General features: G+C 35.3%; 1 protein-coding gene across 4 annotated transcripts in view; it reads right to left on the bottom strand.

The window, feature by feature from the left end:
* The window catches only part of sema4d (sema domain, immunoglobulin domain (Ig), transmembrane domain (TM) and short cytoplasmic domain, (semaphorin) 4D), a 62,520-nt gene that overhangs the window by 24,271 nt on the left and 17,980 nt on the right, over positions 1-20,269 (bottom strand). For 2 of the 4 annotated variants that reach the window (XM_059525788.1, XM_059525789.1), the window contains exons 2-3: positions 20,031-20,114; positions 9,060-9,130 (exon numbers count right to left, since the gene is read on the bottom strand). Coding sequence is in view for 2 of the 4 variants with exons in the window: in XM_059525786.1 (XP_059381769.1) it covers positions 20,031-20,068 (38 nt within the window). In the remaining 2 variants the exon portion in view is untranslated. The remainder of the gene's footprint in view (positions 1-9,059; positions 9,131-20,030; positions 20,115-20,269) is intronic. The other 2 variants (XM_059525786.1, XM_059525787.1) reach the window with 1 other exon arrangement.

Below are 20,269 nucleotides of genomic sequence, written 5' to 3'. Positions count from 1 at the left end.
AATAACACTCACTGATCCACAGGTAGATGAGTTTTTACAGCACACACACACACACACACACACACACACACACACACACACACACACACACACACACACACACACACACACGCTACCAATGACCCTTAAATGTACAGAAATGTGCAGTCGAAGCCAAAGTCACCAACACCAGGGTCTGCTGAAGGAGCTCACACAAACACAAAGAGCTTGTTGTGTGTGTGAGGAGAGAATTACACACACAGTAAACAATCAACAAAGACTGCTTGAGAGAGAGAGAGATAGAGAGAGAGAGAGAGAGTGTGTGTGTGTGTGTGTATGTGTAAGTGTGCATGACGTGGCCTCTCACACACTGCAATTCCCCAGAAAGCTTTATTCACATCAGACCTGATTAGTTGAACACTGAGTCGCTTCTACCCAAATGAGTGATGTGCATGGAAAAACATAGAACTAATACATCTGCACTATCCATATAACAGCATGCCGATTTATATGCATGACATTTTCTAAAATGAGGAAATGTGAATATAAAATGATTACAAAACACATACTAAATAAAAATTATATAAATACACATACGGTACATATCTATATATAAAGAGTTATGTATTTTAAATATACTGTGTAAATAATTTTTCAAAAAATATTTTTGTGTTTTTCTGAACTATTATAAAGCAATTATCTTTATACATAATATTATATTTTAATTTATATATAATAGATAATATATTTATATACTATATTATAATATATTATAATTAGATCAAAATGTAATGTACTTACATTATATTATACTTATATTAATTATATTATAAATCGATATGCTATAAATTATATTTTTATAAAATAAATATAAAATGTGCATTATGATATATGCATTATATATATATATATATATGCATTTTTTAAGAATTTATGCAATTTATATGTATATAAAATGTCTTGGCATTCTGATGAAATAATATCTAGAATGTAATACTGCACATTGCACAATACAGTATGTTGCATACAACCTGTTATTTAAAAAAATCGTAGGTAAAACAGTAATGCAGTGATAGCACATGCAACAGAGAGGTCATGTGACAATTGTGCATGTTGGATAAAGTTATTTAGCATTTTTAGCACTGTTTTGTGTATAAATCTCAACTTCTGGAAGTCTAATAATGTGTCAAAGGGGATGTTCACCTCCGGTTCATTAGATACAGGGACACAGTATTTGATGAGCAGTGCAAAAGCATGCTGTATCAAACACAGTCCTCTTTTCCTGTATTAATGCTCTTGATGCCTGCAGTATGTGCAGCACCTGTTTGGTGTCCACCACATGCACCGCCTCAGAAACGAAGGCTGGGTTTAAAGGGTGGCGTCCTGCCAACTGGGCGAGCATGTGTCCGCTCTCAAACATTCAGTGCCTGCCAACTGTGTCCCTCCTCTCGCTCTGGCACAGCCATCGATGCCACTCTCTGCCGACCCACAACGCTTTTCTGCCAGAATCAGCTTTCCCACTGCGCCCACTGACAGATCCCACAATCCCTCTCTTTCTCTGCAGCCTCTCATACTTTTTTTTTTTTTAAAGAGTCTGTGTGTGTGTGTGTGTGTGTGTGTGTGTTTGTGTGGGTGACTGCGGTTTGCTCTTTAGGCCCCTTTCCAAAAATCGGAGAGTTTGTCTTTCACCCTTAACACGTCCACTCTTCTCTCAAAACTGAAAATAAATACATTTGCTTTAAAAAAGGAAAGAAAAATATTACTACTTTGTGCATTTAAAGTCATTTCCATCTTTGCAGAAATATTGAAATAATTAAAGTAGATACAAATTATAAATACATAATTTAGATCAGATTACATATATAAAAACTATACATAATATATAAAAATTATATTATCACATTTGTATATTTATCATAAAATGTACTAACTGAATAATGGAAAGATTTATTATAAATAATAAAAACAATTGCTATGTAATTATTTTTTGCTATATATATATATATATATATGTATAATGTATATATGTATCTAAACTGCTTTTAGATCTTTGTTTCAGTTGTTTCTGTGATGTACTGAAATATAATTACAAGCACTTCATCGTTTTCAAAGGCTTTTATCGACAATTACATGACATTTATGCAAAGAGTCAGTATTTGCAGTGTTGGCCCTTCTTTTTCAGGACCTCTGCAATTCGACTGGGCCAAATCCTGACTGATAGCAACCCATTCTTTCATAATCACTTCTTGGAGTTTGTCAGAATTAGTGGGTTTTTGTTTGTCCACCCACCTCTTGAGGATTGACCACAAGTTCTCAATGGGATTAAGATCTGGGGAGTTTCCAGGCCATGGACCCAAAAATTCAACATTCTGGTCCCCGAGCCACTTAGTGATCACTTTTACCTTATGGCACGGTGCTCCATCGTGCTGGAAAATGCATTGTTCTTCACCAAACCGTTGTTGGATTGTTGGAAGAAGTTGCTGTTGTAGGGTGTTTTGGTACCATTCTTTATTCATGGCTGTGTTTTTGGGCAGAATTGTGAGTGAGCCCACTCCCTTGGATGAGAAGCAACCCCACACATGAATGGTGTCAGGATGCTTTACTGTTGGCATGACACAGGACTGATGGTAGCGCTCACCTTTTCTTCTCCGGACAAGCCTTTTTCCAGATGCCCCAAACAATCGGAAAGGGGCTTCCTCGGAGAATATGACTTTGCCCCAGTCCTCAGCAGTCCATTCACTATACTTTCTGCAGAAGATCAATCTGTCCCTGATGTTTTTTTTTGGAGATAAGTGGCTTCTTTGCTGCCCTTCTTGACACCAGGCCATCTTCCAGAAGTCTTGGCCTCACTGACTACGTTTACATGCTGTTAAAATTCGGGTTATGGTCGGGTTAAGGTCACTATTTGGGTTTCTGAAACATTCGGGATAACCCGTTTACATGCGTGAGCAGAGAGAGTTACTCCTGTATGAATGGAATGTGTAATCAGTCGCCAATCCTGATGTAAACGGCGACGCACGGTTAGCGTCTGGACGTACGGACAACAAGACGCAATATGCGTCATTTCCGATTCTTCTTCCTGTATCCAAAGACAACTACAACAACAGCAGCAGCAGGCGGAAAATGAATAGTTTGGGGCAGATAGCGATAGTCTTTGTTTGCGCTTTGGCGCTGGTACTGATCCACCAGCAGCACTTGACACTACTGTGCCTCTATACTGCACGCAGGATTTTTTTATGCGCCGTCTCTACTCAAAAGACCAAGATTCCTTGTGAATGGAACATGCGCAGAACACACATTTTGATGGGGATATGCCGAAATGCGTTTACAAGACCAAATATTCGGGTTAGAAAAGGGGTACCCAAGGTATAATATCCCGGTTGAGCATATCCGGGTTTTTGCCGGTGTTTACATGGCCGTGCGCGACCGGGTTATTGCTAATATCCCGGTTTTGAACGGGTTATTGGCTGCATGTAAACGCAGTCACTGTGCGTGCAGATGCGCTCACACCTACCTGCTGCCATTCCTGAGCAAGCTCTGCACTGGTGGCACTCCGATCCCGCAGCTGAATCCTCTTTAGGAGATCATCCTGGCGCTTGCTGGACTTTCTTGGACGCCCTGAAGCCTTCTTTACAAGAATTGAACCTCTTTCCTTGAAGTTCTTGATGATCCTATAAATTGTTGATTTAGGTGCAATCTTAGTAGCCACAATATCCTTGCCTGTGAAGCCATTTTTATGCAACGCAATGATGGCTGCACGCGTTTCTTTGCAGGTCAACATGGTTAACAATGGAAGAACAATGATTTCAAGCATCACCCTCCTTTTAACATGTCAAGTCTGCCATTCTAACCCAATCAGCCTGACATAATGATCTCCAGCCTTGTGCTCGTCAACATTCTCACCTGAGTTAACAAGACGATTACTGAAATGATCTCAGCAGGTCCTTTAATGACAGCAATGAAATGCAGTGGAATGTTTTTTTTTGGGATTAAGTTAATTTTCATGGCAAAGAAGGACTATGCAATTCATCTGATCACTCTTCATAACATTCTGGAGTATATGCAAATTGCTATTATAAAAACTTAAGCAGCAACTTTTCCAATTTCCAATATTTATGTAATTCTCAAAACACACACACACACACACACACACAAATAAATTAATACATATAAAAATAAAAACATTGCAATTTTTATTGTAATAATGTAATTGTGGAATCTATTTACAAAAAGTTATTTTCCATATTTTTGGCATTAAGATGAAATAATGTGATGTGTACTGTATAATACATGTAAGTCCAGCAAAATGGAAAAATATGCAACGAAAAAAATGAGGACAGGGACTAGTTTTATGCTGTTTCAGGGTTTGATTGGATCAACATTGCATTCACGTTACTGAAGAAAAATGGGTTGCAAATGCGCTTGCATTTTTGCATGTTGACTTTAAACCACATAGAAACATGTCTGCTACCAATCTGCACATGAACAGTCCTGTAACAGCAGCAGAATATGGTTACTGACAGAACTCCTCAGAAATACTGCAGTTGTTTGGCATCAGATGTGATGAATCTTTCATGACATCATGGTGCTGCAGAGCGGCAGCGTGCAATTAATGCCCACATACAACCAAACTACAAAAAACACTTGTTAAACTATCTAACAGTTCACATAACCAGCAGGAAGAAACAATGATAAATGCGTTAACATTTTAAGACATTTCAAGCATCTAAAGACTTTTTGGGGACACTGTATGTATTGTATATCGAGCTGCAAAATGCTTTAGAATATCCATCTAAATAAAACTAGCTGCAGCACAGCTACAGTCATGCCTTAAATAACTTCAGAACAGAAACTGTAGGTAATGGAAACCCAATGCAAAGGACAGAAAATAGCAGCTTCACATGTAATTACAGCCGTCCATCTGTGCAGTGCTGACGCGACCACACCAAAGCCAGATGAAGGGTCAGTCCCTGTAAAAACGTATATTTAGGCAGAGCTACGGAAACCTTTATAATACACACGCTGTTCATGAGCTGCAGGATTGAGCACAAATGACATGTGAGGAAAGTGAGGTGCATTTAAGAGGATAAACAAAGACACACACACACACACACACACACACACACACACACACACACACACTTGTGTCAATGCGCTGTAAAATATAATGACTACCTCTGCTGCTCCATCAAAAGAGTCAAATTAAAAACTTCATTTTCAACATTTGCGTGTTCAAACTTTAAAAAATTAAGCTTCCAAAAAGGGTTTTATAGACCGTTCTAAAAGAACATTTTATTGCTTTAAGAAAACATAAGTTCCTACAATGTCATTAATGAAGCTTTATTACAAAATATAATCTTTAATGCCATGAAAAAACACTTAAGTTTCTTTAATTGCATAATAGAATCTAAGTTCTTAAAATGTCATAAAATATCTTAGTTTCTAAAATTCCATAAAAGAACCTTTAAATTCTTAAAATTCTATAAAAAACCTTTGAGTTCCTAAGATGTCATGAATGAACCTTTAAGTTGTTAAATTCCTTGCATGGACCTTTAAATTGCTCTATTTCCATAAAATAATCTTTAAGATCATATGATGTCATAAACAAATTCCAATGATACTACAAGAGAACGTTTAAGTTCCTCTGATGTCTTAGTGCAGTTTCAGAAAGTTCCCATGATGCTATACTTTTTTTAAACTTCATATGATTCCACAAAGAATCTAAGTTCATATGCTAAAAAAAATCATCTTTAAGTTCCGATGTTATAAAATATTACAAATACATTTTTATTCAGCAGAACTTTTAAGTTAATTTAAAAACTTTACATTGTTGTGATGCATTTTGACTTCTAATGCAGTGAAATTCAGTTACAAAGTGTGACTAAGTCTGGAAATGAGGGGTTTTGTGTGACTATTCAGGAGCTACCAATGACTGAAATACAGACTGAAAGTTCTTCAGAAGAGGACCACTATCTGTAAAACAGAGCACAGTGAGAATAAGGGAGGAACTGATCTTAGATCTTCACAGGCTATTAATATTCCCCGGCGGCAGAGATCAGAGGTAGAAGTCTGGACGGTGATGTCCAAGCACAGGTGCTGTGAGAAAGCCTCTAACCTTGACAAGACTGGATTGTTTTTAGTGAGAGGTGGTCATCATGAGTGTGTGCCATCGTGGGTGTCATTAACACTGTGTGTGTGTGTGTGTGTGTGTGTGTGTGTGTGTGTGTGTGCGCGCGCACATAAGCAGGAATCTTCAGTTTCTCTCTGAATATAAATACATCTCACACAGTGGGCGATCAGGTTTAGGGGTGGCTTATATTACGGCCCGTGCTTCCTCACGACACGAGCAGAGTTTCAGATGAACAGCAATAAATCGGACTTACAAAAACTGAAACCAGCAGAAAGATTGAGTTTCTGTCAACATTTCTGGATTCAGTATCTATCTGTCGTGCACAACAGGGTTTTTGTTCCAGTTTTATAACAAAAGAGCCTCATTTACTGTGACAATCTCACATTCACAACTCTCTATCCAAGCCACACAGACTATTTACTGAAAATTAATGACAGTAATTACTGCTTGTAAAAAGGTAAAAAAAAGGTAAAAATTGATAGCCTGAATGCACTGTAAAGTCGCTTTGGATAAAAGCGTCTGCTAAATGCATAAATGTAATTTTTTTTTAAATTTAATTCAAGAAACTAAATGATGCACATTGTGATACGTCACAATCCAATAGATTTCAATGCCGTATGTGTTATATATTGAAAATGTATTTATACATAATTTAAAAACATTAGCATATTACAAATGAATGGTATATAGCTAACGGTTTTGTTTATTCCATTATTTTTATTTCATAAATGTTTATTGATGACTGGAGTGTTAATATTTTAATTGTACGTAGGCCATTGTACAGACAAAAATACCTTTTTTAAAACATTTAAATTGAGTAGTAAATATATAATCCATCCATCATTTAAATTAAAATAATTTTCATTTTTATTGTTATTGTTGTATGTTTTTATTTTTTATATTTATGTGCATTTAAATAAGGTTGGAAATAATAATAATACATGTATTTATATATCAGTAGTCTCATTCAAAGTATCAATGAGGATAAACAATGGCCACAAAAACTTTACATTTAAACTTTAAATAGCTATTTAAATTGACTGTTAATTATGTTATTTATGCACGAAACCCTAACAACATTATATGGAAAAACAAAGTCACAAATGTTTAAAAAAACCCTTTTTAAATTACGAAGACTTGAAATGAATTCAAACAGCATTGCAGATAGTTAAAGAAAAAAACAGTCTCTCACAGAGAGCTGAAAGTGAATAAATCCGCTCTGAAGCAGCTCCACAAACACAGTGGTTTTATTGTATGACACATCAGTCTGTTTCCTGTTAATTAAGGTGCCTTTTTCTGCCCTGACGAGTCTTTAAAACAAGAGTAAAACCCCATGACGCTCCTCACTGTCACACTCCATGCTCAGTATTGTAACATGGCACCATCTTTAGCATGACAGCGATTTCACGCTAGGATTTAAGGTTCAGGATGGACAAAAAGCCCTTCTGGGCTCTTTTGTGAAAACTCCCAGCATCCTCCGGCTCTTCCAGCACCTCCGCAGTGTTCGCCTGGGACTTGGCAAACATGAGAGTAAATGCTCATTTTGACAGCCAGACACTGATACGTTTCATTCCAGACTTCTGACGGCCCACAATGCAATGAGTTCTGGCCAAGAACTGCTCGTCACAAATACTCACGTCCCACGAACAATAAACTATCGCATGAGGATTACAGCTCGCTCTGATAAACACAGCGGCTCTCATCATGTCGCTGAACTCTGGATCGAGTTCCACTGAAGAATGTGCTGCAAATCTCGCTCAACTCAGATCCAGAACATGAACGAGGCGAGAGACTGCAATCCAAACCTGCTGATTATGTTGAGCTGAGGTGAGCTGGTGCTTTACTTTATGTGATCAGACGCACTGTTTTCAGCTTTTGGATCAAAAAAAAAAAAAAGCCATATATAGAGACTAGAAGATTATGAGGGTGAAGGACTCTTTTCATGATAGACAGAACAAAAAAATATATATATATTGCAATAACCTAGCAACCACTCAGAATACCCTGTCATTTTGATGATGAGTTTTGCATGGTCAATACAACTTCTGTTCTTTAAAAGATGAAAATAAAAGATAAATAAAATAAATGCATATAAATAAAAATTAAAATAAATTAGATAAATATAGATATTTCATTAAAACTGTATAAATATGACACACATTTATTTTTTATTAAAATAAATATAAATTAAATTCTGAATGTACAGAATTAAATATAAATAAAATAATAAATAAAATAATTTAAATAGATCATTTAAATTAAATGATAAATAAATAGCTATTATAGTAAAAGAAAAAAAATTACATGAAAGAAATTTTTTTGCCAAAAATAAAAAAATTACTTTGTCCTCTGTTTTTCAAAGCAAAATTTTTGTACTAAAGAAAATTTTTTACTCAAGTAACTAAAACTGAAAAACTTAAATAAATACTATAAATAAAAAAATTATAGGCATTTGAGAAAGAACAATTAGTAAAACGTCAAATAAAATTTAAATGAAAGAAAATAAGAATAATAAGGAAATTATAAAAATAAAAACATTAAAAATAAGGAAATCACTGACATTAAAATAACATTGCTGTTAGCATAGTATTAGTTAACTGATCAATAACATCATAACACATCACAAAATAAAAGGCAAAGAACCATGAAGCCAGACAGAAAAGATTAAACAAACGCACTCTGTGGACTTTTACAAATGAAGAAAAGAAGGTAAACTGCAGGAAAAATGAGGGAAAGAAATCTCAACACACAAAAAAATCACTTGGGAAAGACAAGCAGGGTTTCCAACTCAAGGAGAAGATCAAAATGAGGAAAAACAAGCATGCAGCAGGTTTAAAGCGACAGGAGGATCCGTCCGTCAGGTTCATGCAGTGATGTCATCGCACACAGCTCAGCCAATGAGAGCGAGCGAAAGCCCCAAAGCACACGGGACAGAGGAGGGATTTCTGACCTGTAACTCTCCCACGACGCTCGACTACACCTGAAGATCCGTCCTTCAGAGAGAATTAAAAAAGCCGCCGGCTGAAGAGAGACACAGAGATGAGGAGAGGGTTATCATGGAGTCACACACTGACGTGTTAAAGAGTGAAATCACACAGAAGTAGTGGAAATACACAGAGACAGCATATATGAGAGCATATGAAGGACAGCATCTAAACACAGATGCTTATTTCGCAGGATGCACAACCTATAAAATACTAGCACTTATTTTAAACCCACATGATGTTAATATTATTGACATTGGTCAGATATTTAATCGTTTCAATTCTAAACTATATTTATGCACGCACGCACGCACGCACGCACAATATAATAATTAAACCTTCATAGTGAAATAAATGCAGCTGTAAAGAAAGATCTTGATGTGGCACTGAGGGCAGATTGGTGAGGTTTTACATCAATGGCTTTAATTGCCTGTTTTAGAGACTTAGTAACATCTTAAGAGTCAAAAAACACTCAAGTGTGTCTTGTTTTGAACTGTTCACACAATCAACAGAGGAAATAATGTGTCAAATTTGAAGCAAAGCAATCAGAGATAGAGATGTAAGAACAGATATGTGGATAGGTGCAAGATCAGATCAAGATCAGATAGCAGTAAAACAAACACATTAATACAATTACGGTCTAAAAAAACAGTACCATAGTACTCTTACATGTTTGATGAAACAGCATGGGTCTGTAAATGCACATGTCATGATACCGTCCTCAGAGAAACAGGTCATGATTCACTTCCATTCACTTAAAGGTACAGGAAGTTTGGCTCAGCAGCTTTACACATTCATTTACATTTAGATTTGATAACCTGCAGCAATTTCCTTCAGCACACAACCTGCTGCTCATGAACAGAACGTCTCAAATACAAAAGCATCATTCATGTAAGCATGCAAATACTTAGTGCAGAAATGTCATGCTTCATTGACAAGTTGATGTTTCTGACTGTAAAACACTTACAATATAAAAGAGCCATTTAAGCATTTAAACCGATATTGTTTTTTATAATGCTAATTATTTATTTGTCTGATAACCCATATTTATTTAATGTTTTACCTCTGTTTGCATTTAACTTCATTTTCATATCACAACACTAAAACATAGCATGTGTTTTTACAATAGCAAGCACTAGCAAATATAATAACAAGCAAAAAATAAATAAGTCAAATATTTTCAAATCAAGAACATACATGTAAATAAACAACAAGGGAGTTTATAAACTTTGCACAGATGTCAAAATTAATTTTTAACTAAAGTTTAAAGTACTGGATGCAAACCAAAGAGTAAGTTTTAATTGGTCACTTTAGATATGGTGTTTATCGGTTTGATATTATAAAACCGATATCTGATTAAGAAAACTGCTTCAATATCTGTGGTTTAAGGACTGAGGTGGTTTATCTGGTTGCTAAAAGCACATTGAGGGAGAAACCATTAATCGGTTTTGACCGATAATGTACCGCAAGCAATTTAATTCTTCTTCTTATACAATTAAATAAAATATAATAATAACAATCATCAGCAGTAATAAATGGACAATTCAATTTATTCCCAATAGAGACTGATCGATAACCGGTTTTACAGATATTTACACTAAGCAATTTAGTATTAATATAATTATACCATAAAATATTATAACTAATAACAATTAACAATAATAATGATAATTACTATTATTATTATTATTATGTATTTTAATTTTATAAATATTATAAAATATTTTCTTATTTTTCACTTCAGTCGTTTAAATTATCTTATTACTATTTTTTCATATGGCACCCTGTGAAGCACATTGAGTAGCATTTTGTGTATAAAAGGTGCTATACAAATAAAATTATTATAAAAAATATTATTCTTTTTGTCGTACGTATATATTATGATTATTGTTATTATTACTACTACTACTACTACTACTAATAATAATAATAATTATCCATTGCTATTATTATTATCAAAAAACTTTTTTACCACATTTTTCAGATCTACAAACAAAAGTAAATATCATTAAAACCGATTATCGGTCAATCTTTATTGGGAATAGGCTGAATTGTCAATACTGACCTCTGATGTGTGGTCAGTTTCCCTCTCCATGCGCTTTTAGTCACCAGATAAACCACCACATACATAGACTAGTCTTTAACAAACTTCTATGTGCTTCAAAATCAAACTAACAAGCTGAAAACCAACAAGTTGCTCCTATGTTCTTGATTAGTTCTGGTTCTGGTTAATATCACAGAAATCATTACCCTTTGCAGAAGAAACAATCAGCAACACACTTTAATGTAGGTCAAAGAGAAAGCGTTCAAGCGTCATTAACAGGACTGAGTCGAGGGGTGAATAAACCAGCCAGAGACAATCACAGCAAGTCATGCGGACGTAATGCCAGCGCACACAAACACACAGGCCCCTTCCCAATTACCCATTATGCTGCATGCTAACTTCTTCCTGATGTCAGTCTAAATTTGATTCAGCACTCCATTTGAGTGATGCATCCTTACAAACGTCTGTCTGTTTGGTCTGAGAAGAGTTGCATGTATCAGCATTAACCTCAGATGGATCAATGGGTCAGTAGAGGAACACAACTACCTGAGAAACTTGTTTTCGGAAAATGTGGTTTAGATATGAGTGATGATATTTAGCTGTAATGAACTCGGACCTCATTAGCAGAGCATCAGAGCTACTAAAAAGCTACTTCTTCCAACAAGGTGCAGTTTAGTGCAACAAAAATGTACATCATAGTTTATATACAGTCATAATGAAGTCATCAAAAACACTTTCCTAGTATGTGGCATGTAGGGCTGACAAATTTAGTTTCTAGTAAATTTGTTTGTTTCGGTTTTTTTCACACACAAATAATCAATTCACTTGAAACGTTTAAAAAAAATTGTAACAAGTGAATCTTCAGTTAAATTCTGCTGTTTATCATTATATCAATTGAGGTATATCAAAGGGATGTTCGTCATTAATCACTTACCCCCTTCTAGCTCCAACCCCGTAAAAGCTTTGTTCGTCTTCGGAACACAATTGAAGATATTTTGGATAAAACCGGGAGGCTTGTAACTGTCCCATAGACTGCCAAGCAAGTTACACAGTCAAGGTCCAGAAAAGTATCAAAAGCATTGTCACAATAGTCCATCTGCCAACAGTGGTTCAAGCGCAACGTTATGAAGCAACAACTTTTTGTATGCGAATAAAACTAAAATAACGAATTTATTCAACAATTCCTTTGTCTCCTCTGTGTCTCTCCACATCACTCAAACTGCTTATGCTCTTCTGTGTCAGCCACACCACAACAATGCGTTGTTTCTGCTTGTATTTATACTTTGATATGAAAGAAAACAGAGCATCCTTGTGGCATGGCTGACACAGAAAAGCATAGGCAGTGTGAGAAATGTGGAGAGACAGCCTTCACTGTTGCTGGTTCTAGTCAATGAAACAAATTACAGGCTTTTAAAACAGCTGCGCCCTCTTTGCCAGTATTTAAATATCTGCTTAAAAAAACATTTTGTCAATAGCTTTTATCTAGCCGTGTCAATTGCATTGTTATATTGTGTTTTGATGTTTTGTGGTTTCTTATTTGATTTATTTTAGCTGTATTGTACAGCACTTTGGATCCACCAGTAGTTGTGTGAAAGTGCTTTATAAATAGAAAGAAAGATAATAGTAACAATTCAAAATTATAACAACTTGAAACAATTAAATCCATTAAAATTGTACGTCTCCAAACTTCTTCTGTCCAATCATCCTATTACTTGTCCACTTGATCCAATCCCCACTCACCTCCTTCAAGCGATCTCTTCTTCAGTCATACCTTCGCTTACTCACGTTATCAACTCCTCTCTTCACTCTGGAACATTTCCCTCAGCATTCAAGCAGGCTCGGTAAAGCCCACTGCTCAAGAAACCATCTCTAAATCCAGCGCTTCTTGAAAACTACAGACTACAGAAAATCCCTTCTTCCATTCATTGCAAAGACACTTGAGCGAGCTGTGTTCAACCAGCTTTCTATGTTCCTTGTACAGAACAACCTCCTGGACAGCAAACAATCTGGCTTTAAATATGGCCACTCAATTGAGACTGCTCTGCTCTCAGTTACTGAAGCCCTGTCACTAGAAAGAGCAGCTTCAAAATCCTCAGTATTCATCTTACTGGACCTGTCTGCTGCTTTTGACACCGTTAATTACCAGATTCTCCTGTCCACCCTCAGAAAGATGGGCATCTCTGGAACCGCACTCCTGTGGGTTAAGTACTACCTCTCTGACAGATCCTTCAGTGTGTTTTGGAAGGGTGATGTTTCTAAGTCACAACACCTTGCTACTGGGGTTCCTCAAGGCTCAGTACTTGGACCACTTCTCTTCTCCATCTACATGACGTCATTAGGATCTGTCATTCAGAAGCATGACTTTTCTTATCACTGCTACGCTGATGACACCAAACTCTACTTCTCATTCCAACCAGATGACCCGACGGTATCTGCTCGCATTTCAGCCTGTCTGAGTGACATCTCTAGCTGAATGAATGACAATCACCTTCAGCTTAACCTTACAAAGACAGAACTCCTGGTGATTCCAGCTAACCCATTGCTTCATCACAACTTCTCTATACAGCTGGGTTCGTCAACCATAACTCCTTCGAGGACAGCCAGAAACCTAGGAGTTGTGATGGATCATCAGTTAAGCTTCACAGACCACATTGCTACAACGAACCGGTCCTGCAGATTTGCCTTATACAACATTAGGAAGATTAGACCCTTCCTGTCAGAGCAAGCCACCCAACTTCTTGTCCAAGCTCTTGTTCTCTCCAGACTAGACTATTGTAATGGTCTCCTTGCGGGCCTTCCTGCATGTACAGTCGAGCCTCTGCAATTGATCCAGAATGCAGCAGCGAGGGTTGTCTTCAATGAGCCAAAAAAAGCTCATGTTACTCCTCTCCTCATCAGGTTACACTGGCTACCAGTAGCCGCTCACATCAAATTCAAGGTACTGATGCTTGCCTACAAGACGACCACTGGCATGGCACCAACATACCTAAACTCACTGGTTAAATCTTATGTGCCTTCCAGAAGTTTGCGCTCTGCAAGTGAATGACACCTTGTGGTGCCATCCCAAAGAAGTTCAAAATCACTCTCACAGACCTTTTCCTGGACTGTGTCGAGCTGGTGGAATGACCTCCCAATCTCAATTCGTACAGCTGAGTCCTTACTCATTTTCAAGAAACATCTAAAGACTCATCTTTTTCGCCAGCACTTTTCCTTCTCCTTTTCATTTATAAAAAAAACAAAAAAACAACAACCTGGCTATACATTCTGTACTAGACTACCTGAGACTTGTCAAGGCACTTGTATACTGTTGTTGTTCTCTTGTTGACCTGACTGCTTCTGTTGTTCTCATTTGTAAGTCGCTTTGAATAAAAGCGTCTGCTAAATGATTAAATGTAAATGTAAATGTAAAATCCAACTTTTAAAAAAGTATTTCTTCATCTGCTTTTTATGAATGACATTCAGAGTGTCCTTCTTCTGGTGTTTCTCGTCCCGCTGTGGCAGGTGTCGGGATCTCCTGTCAGATCACTGACAATGGACTAAAACTGATGAGCTACGAGTCAAAGGTCACATTTCTTTACAGCGAAAGGAAACGGTCGAGCACCACGTCACACAAAACATCCTGCGATAGAGCCATCATTTCACGCTCAAACAGAGCCGGAGGAAGTGAAGATGTCACGGGTCGCCCTCTTCATAATGGAGGACTGCTATTATTCAACACGGAGACGACTATTTGATTGTTAGCGAGCAGATCGGAGAACAAAAGTGTGTGATTGATGAGAAGACGACTGTGGCAATGCAAAACAAGAGCATGATATTGTTATATTAGTTGATATTTTAGCTCTTAGAGGAGACAGAGAGGAGTTATTAATCAACTTGAGTTTCTTCGTCCATGAGAAAAGACTGAAGAGTTTGGTCATGTACTCACCCTCATTTGAAGACCTCCTTTGGTTTGAAGTTAATGTTTCTGCTAAAAAACTTCCATTCCAGCATAAATCTCAAAGTTTGCACTTGATTTAGTTCACAACATTCAAATATTTCTTGTCCACTGACATCAAACCTGGTCATTATCATGCCATAAACAATTTAAGGGATATAGTTGAGGGTAGAGTTGCATGATTAATCAAAAGAAAACCAAATTACCAAATGGCTTGGTGCGTTTATTACATTTTCAGCAAAAAAAAAAAAAAAAAAAATTATATATATATATATATATATATATATATATATATATATATATATATATATATATATATATATATATATATATATATATATATATATATATATATATATATACACACATTATAATTGTAGTACAGCTGTAAAATTACAATACATTTTTAAATGTTGAACCATCAAGTTTTGATTTGTGGAAAATGCTTGATGGAAAAATATATATATATATATATATATATATATATATATATATATATATATATATATATATATATATATATATATATATATATATATATATATATATAAAATTTTCCATCAAGCATTTTCCACAAATCAAAACTTGATGGTTCAACATTTAAAAATGTATTGTAAATTTACAGCTGTACTACAATTATAATGATTATATGGTTATTTACATAATCAATATTTTACAGTGAAATACTGAAATATGAATTAATTTAAAAAATACCTTTTTTAATTTTCTTATGAATGTTTTTCTATATTTTTCATAAGCTGCACTTTGCATTTTATTATAATTATTTATTTATAATGCACTTTAGAATTATAATCATTATATTGTTATTAATTTGTATATTTTACAGTGCATTATTAACATGTGAATTTCTTATTTAATAAAAAAATTATATAATTGTTTTCCAATGTTTTTATTACTATTTTTCTGTATTTTTCATATACCAACCTGAAAAACACTTTGAGCTACATTTTACTGTACTACACAAATCAAATTATTTTAAACATAATAATTATATTGAATATTATTAAATCATATATCTAATCATATTTTATTTTATCATATACATTTTAGACTAGATTGTGCAGCCCTACAAACAAGAACAATCAACTGTTTTTTGGCACAGATTTCAGTGAGCAACCTAAATTTCACCCATTAATTTTCATTACACGGATAAAAGCAGCATGAACGATCTGTCTAAAGCATCCTTTTGTTGTTCCACAGAGGAAGAAGTGATTCAACAAAGCAACAAATGACATTTATTATTTCCCTCTCGAGCAACTCCAGATTTCCTTTAGATTCAGACAACAATTCATATCTGCAAATTATTCAGTCTGACGTTGCAGCTGCTTCCCGTTTGATTGAACTGAATCAGAGATGGAGCTGATGGGTCAGATGAGCTTAACCTTTGACCTACGCCTAAATCAAGGTCACATGAACTTGAAATGAAGCTCTCAAAAAACCTTTTTGCTGCAAAAAAAAACAACCATATTTCCAGAAAACAACACTTTTAAGCTTTTAATTTGCAGCTGTAGGGCTACAGTGTGAAGGGGATTACAAGGGTTTGTACTGAGAGTGATAGGATTTCTGTTTACGGTGAACAAGAAGCCAAAACTGGATTTACAGACAGAAACAAGCAAACCCTCTTCCTCTTCCTCACAACACGCATAAAAAACCCATATGATCCACCACAACACAACACGTTCAAACAGCATTGTGTCTACGAAGAGAAGAACATCTGAACTCATCAACCCTTGACCTCTTACCATGGTTTTGTATAGTAAACAACTAGTATTTGTAGAAATATCAGCAGTTAATTCTCTTCTGGTAAACACTGAAGAATCATGATGACTAAATCATTACAACTACATCATTGTAATTTTAAATATTTATGTCTTCAAGATATTCTATTTTTTGAGTTATTTGTTTATTTGTGACACTAGTTTTTCATTTAATTTTGCATTCAATTAATATTGATAATTTTTTTTTTTTTACAGAGTACGAGAATGAGATGCTCGCTGTCATTGGTTTATTTTTTCCACAATGTAATTACATTTTATTCATGACATATTTATTCATTTAAATTTTTATTAATTTAATAGCGATTCTTTTTATCCTCCTTTGTTTACAATTTACATTCAATACCTGAACTGTCTTAAACTAAAAGAAAATGACTGTCCTCATGACTGTAATATTGAAATCTCTGTCAATATTAACTCAGAAATGAGAGAGAGAGAGAGAGAGAGAGAGAGAGAGACAGAGAGAGAGAGAGAGACAGAGAGAGAGAGAGAGACACAGAGAGAATGGGAAGAAGACAGACACATATTCAGACAGACATGAATCTCAAGTAGTTTTGTGTAGAGCGTCTTTGTTTCGGATCCGATGACAGCGAGCATCTCTCATTCTCGTACTCTGTGTTTTCTTCACGTCTTTTTAGCAGCAAATTTATCATTCAAACAACTGTGCTGATAAAAACCCACGGGTGCAGGCGATACAAAGGACAGCTGGATCGAGGGCCTCAAATCAGATGCCCGCGCCAGTTGCTAGGTTACCTTTGATCTTTTTCAACAACTCGTCAACAAGTTTGACGCTTTCAGAAGTATCTGAGGAAAGAATGATCAAACTTGACATCTCAATTCTTTTCATTGTAAAGTTTTTAAAATAATACCACATTTGTTTAATAAATAATATATTAATAAATACTGTTAAATATTATTTTAGTTATTAAAAATACTCAATAATAATGCCAATAATGTGATAATATGAATATTATTTCTAATAATTAATATTAATACAATATTGTAAAGGTTTTTAATATTAATATTTGTTAATACTATTCTATGAATACACAGGTGCTGGTCATATAATGAGAATATCATCAAAAAGTTTATTTATTTCACTAATTCCATTAAAAAAGTGAAACTTGTATATTATATTTATTCATTACACACAGACTGATATATTTCAAATGTCTATTTCTTTAAATTTTGATGATTATAACTGACAAATAAGGAAAATCCCAAGTTCAGGATCTCAGAAAATTAGAATATTGTGAAAAGGTTCAATATTGAAGACACCTGGTGCCACACTCTAATCAGCTTAATTAACTCAAAACACCTGTAAAGCCTTTAAATGGTCTCTCAGTCTAGTTCTGTAGGCTTCACAATCATGGGGAAGACTGCTGACTTGACAGTTGTCCAAAAGACGACCATTGACACCTTGCACAAGGAGGGCAAGACACAAAAGGTCATTGCAAAAGAGGCTGGCTGTTCACAGAGCTCTGTGTCCAAGCACATTAATAGAGAGGCGAAGGGAAGGAAAACATGTGGTAGAAAAAAAGTGTACAAGCAATAGGGATAACTGCACCCTGGAGAGGATTGTGAAACAAAACCCATTCAAAAATTTAGAGTGAATATTCAAAATATTAATAAATAAAATTATAACAGTATCTCACTAATGCTAAAATAACACTGGAATTTAACCCAGATGTAATCTAATAAGATTAATTATAATTATTATTATTTAATTGATATTGATAATGTACCATTTTAATGGAAACTTTTGCTGTAAATTGAGAAATGAGATTGTGCTGTATTGTCAATATAGTTCACTGCATGTTGTACTTCATGCCTTTTAGTTACAAGTCATGACTACATACACAATATAGCATAATATACTGTACATAACTGAATAAAAAATGAAATTCTCCCAACTATAGATCTAGTTTCTATGAAATGAATGCTCAAGATCTTTCATGCAAACTGAAACACCATCTCAAACAGACAGCAAACTCTGATTCAGGACTGCTGACACTGTTAGAAAATAATGGCTATGAACTATTTGCTTGTTCATCTGAAAACCAGGGAAAATGCATTAAATGATGACAGTTTCAGCGATCTGTCTAAATTTCCAAGGGATGATGCAACACTCTCCACAGAATGGAAGCGGTAGTTTGTGTACATGTGAGACGGCTGACAGCCTTCAATCACTAACAGAGACGTCAGCATGACAGACAACTTCATCAGTGAAAGTCTGACATCAAGAGCCAATCTGCACTGGAGAGACACTAACATCAGCATGTTTGAGAAGCACTTTGCTCCAAATCTAAAATGATGCATCACATTACTTTCATGGATATTAAATATTCATCAGTTTGCTTGATTATTTAAATCAGTCAAAGTTTTCCAATGCCTTTGCATAAAAAAACTAAACAAAAAGCAACCCACGGGACTATTAGATATTAGATATAAGTTTTTGAATATTTTGGCTTTAAATATTTTTTTTATTTTCTATGCAAATGCAACTGCCCCCCCAAAACACATAAATTATTCTATAATTACTAATTAAATATAACTATTTAACTAAACAGTTGAAAAAAATTCCTGTGTTCAAAAAATAAAAAAAATTAAATGAAAAATTCTGCATCTCAGAATTTTTAAATATTATTAAATGAATAATATATATATTTTTTTCAATACCACTTGCGCTGCATTATGAATTGTGGTCCCAGAACATTTCAGAATGCACCAATACTTGCATAGAGAGCATTTCAGCCCGTAGACTACAGTGCATTTTCAAAAAGGCTCTATTTGTGTGTCAAACTCTTTCAAATCATCCTCATCTAACCAACATCTTCTGAAGACAGTCATAATTTCCATTCCTTATTGTCTTCTAACTGGCAAAGGCAAGCAGGAAAGAAAGAGAAAAAGGGAAATAAAGAACGAAAACAGGAATTTAGGCCAAACAGAAAAACAAGTGAGCAGCCAACAAGCATTAAGCATCAGAAAACTTGACTCCGCCAAGAGAAAAGACCCTTTATATGCCAACACTTTCCATGCGTTCGCCTGAAGAAGTAAACATGCATCCCTGCTAACCTGATGATAGGGACTGAGATCATACAGGAGAAGCAGCAGGGCGACAGAGGACGCATTTAACATATAGATGCTGAAAACAACTACTCACTTGAACGCCATGGCATCGAGCGGCGAATACTGATTCATTAAGAGTCTTTCTGGGGTTCACGTCTCAGGCAGCTGAAGATCGGATCTGTGGAGAGGACACAAGGACTTTCACGTTAGGAGGGGGATATATATATATATGAACTTGCACACACAAAGGCTCAGAATACAATCCTAACATCCTGCTTACTGCACAGTATGCATGTCACACCGCATGCTAAAAACAGTTTGCAACTCTTTCAA

This window comes from Carassius carassius, chromosome 36 (genome assembly GCF_963082965.1).
Source record: "Carassius carassius chromosome 36, fCarCar2.1, whole genome shotgun sequence".
Classification (NCBI taxonomy): Eukaryota; Metazoa; Chordata; class Actinopteri; order Cypriniformes; family Cyprinidae; genus Carassius; species Carassius carassius.
Note: the sequence above shows the minus strand (reverse complement) of the source record. Positions and strands in the feature narration are given on the sequence as shown.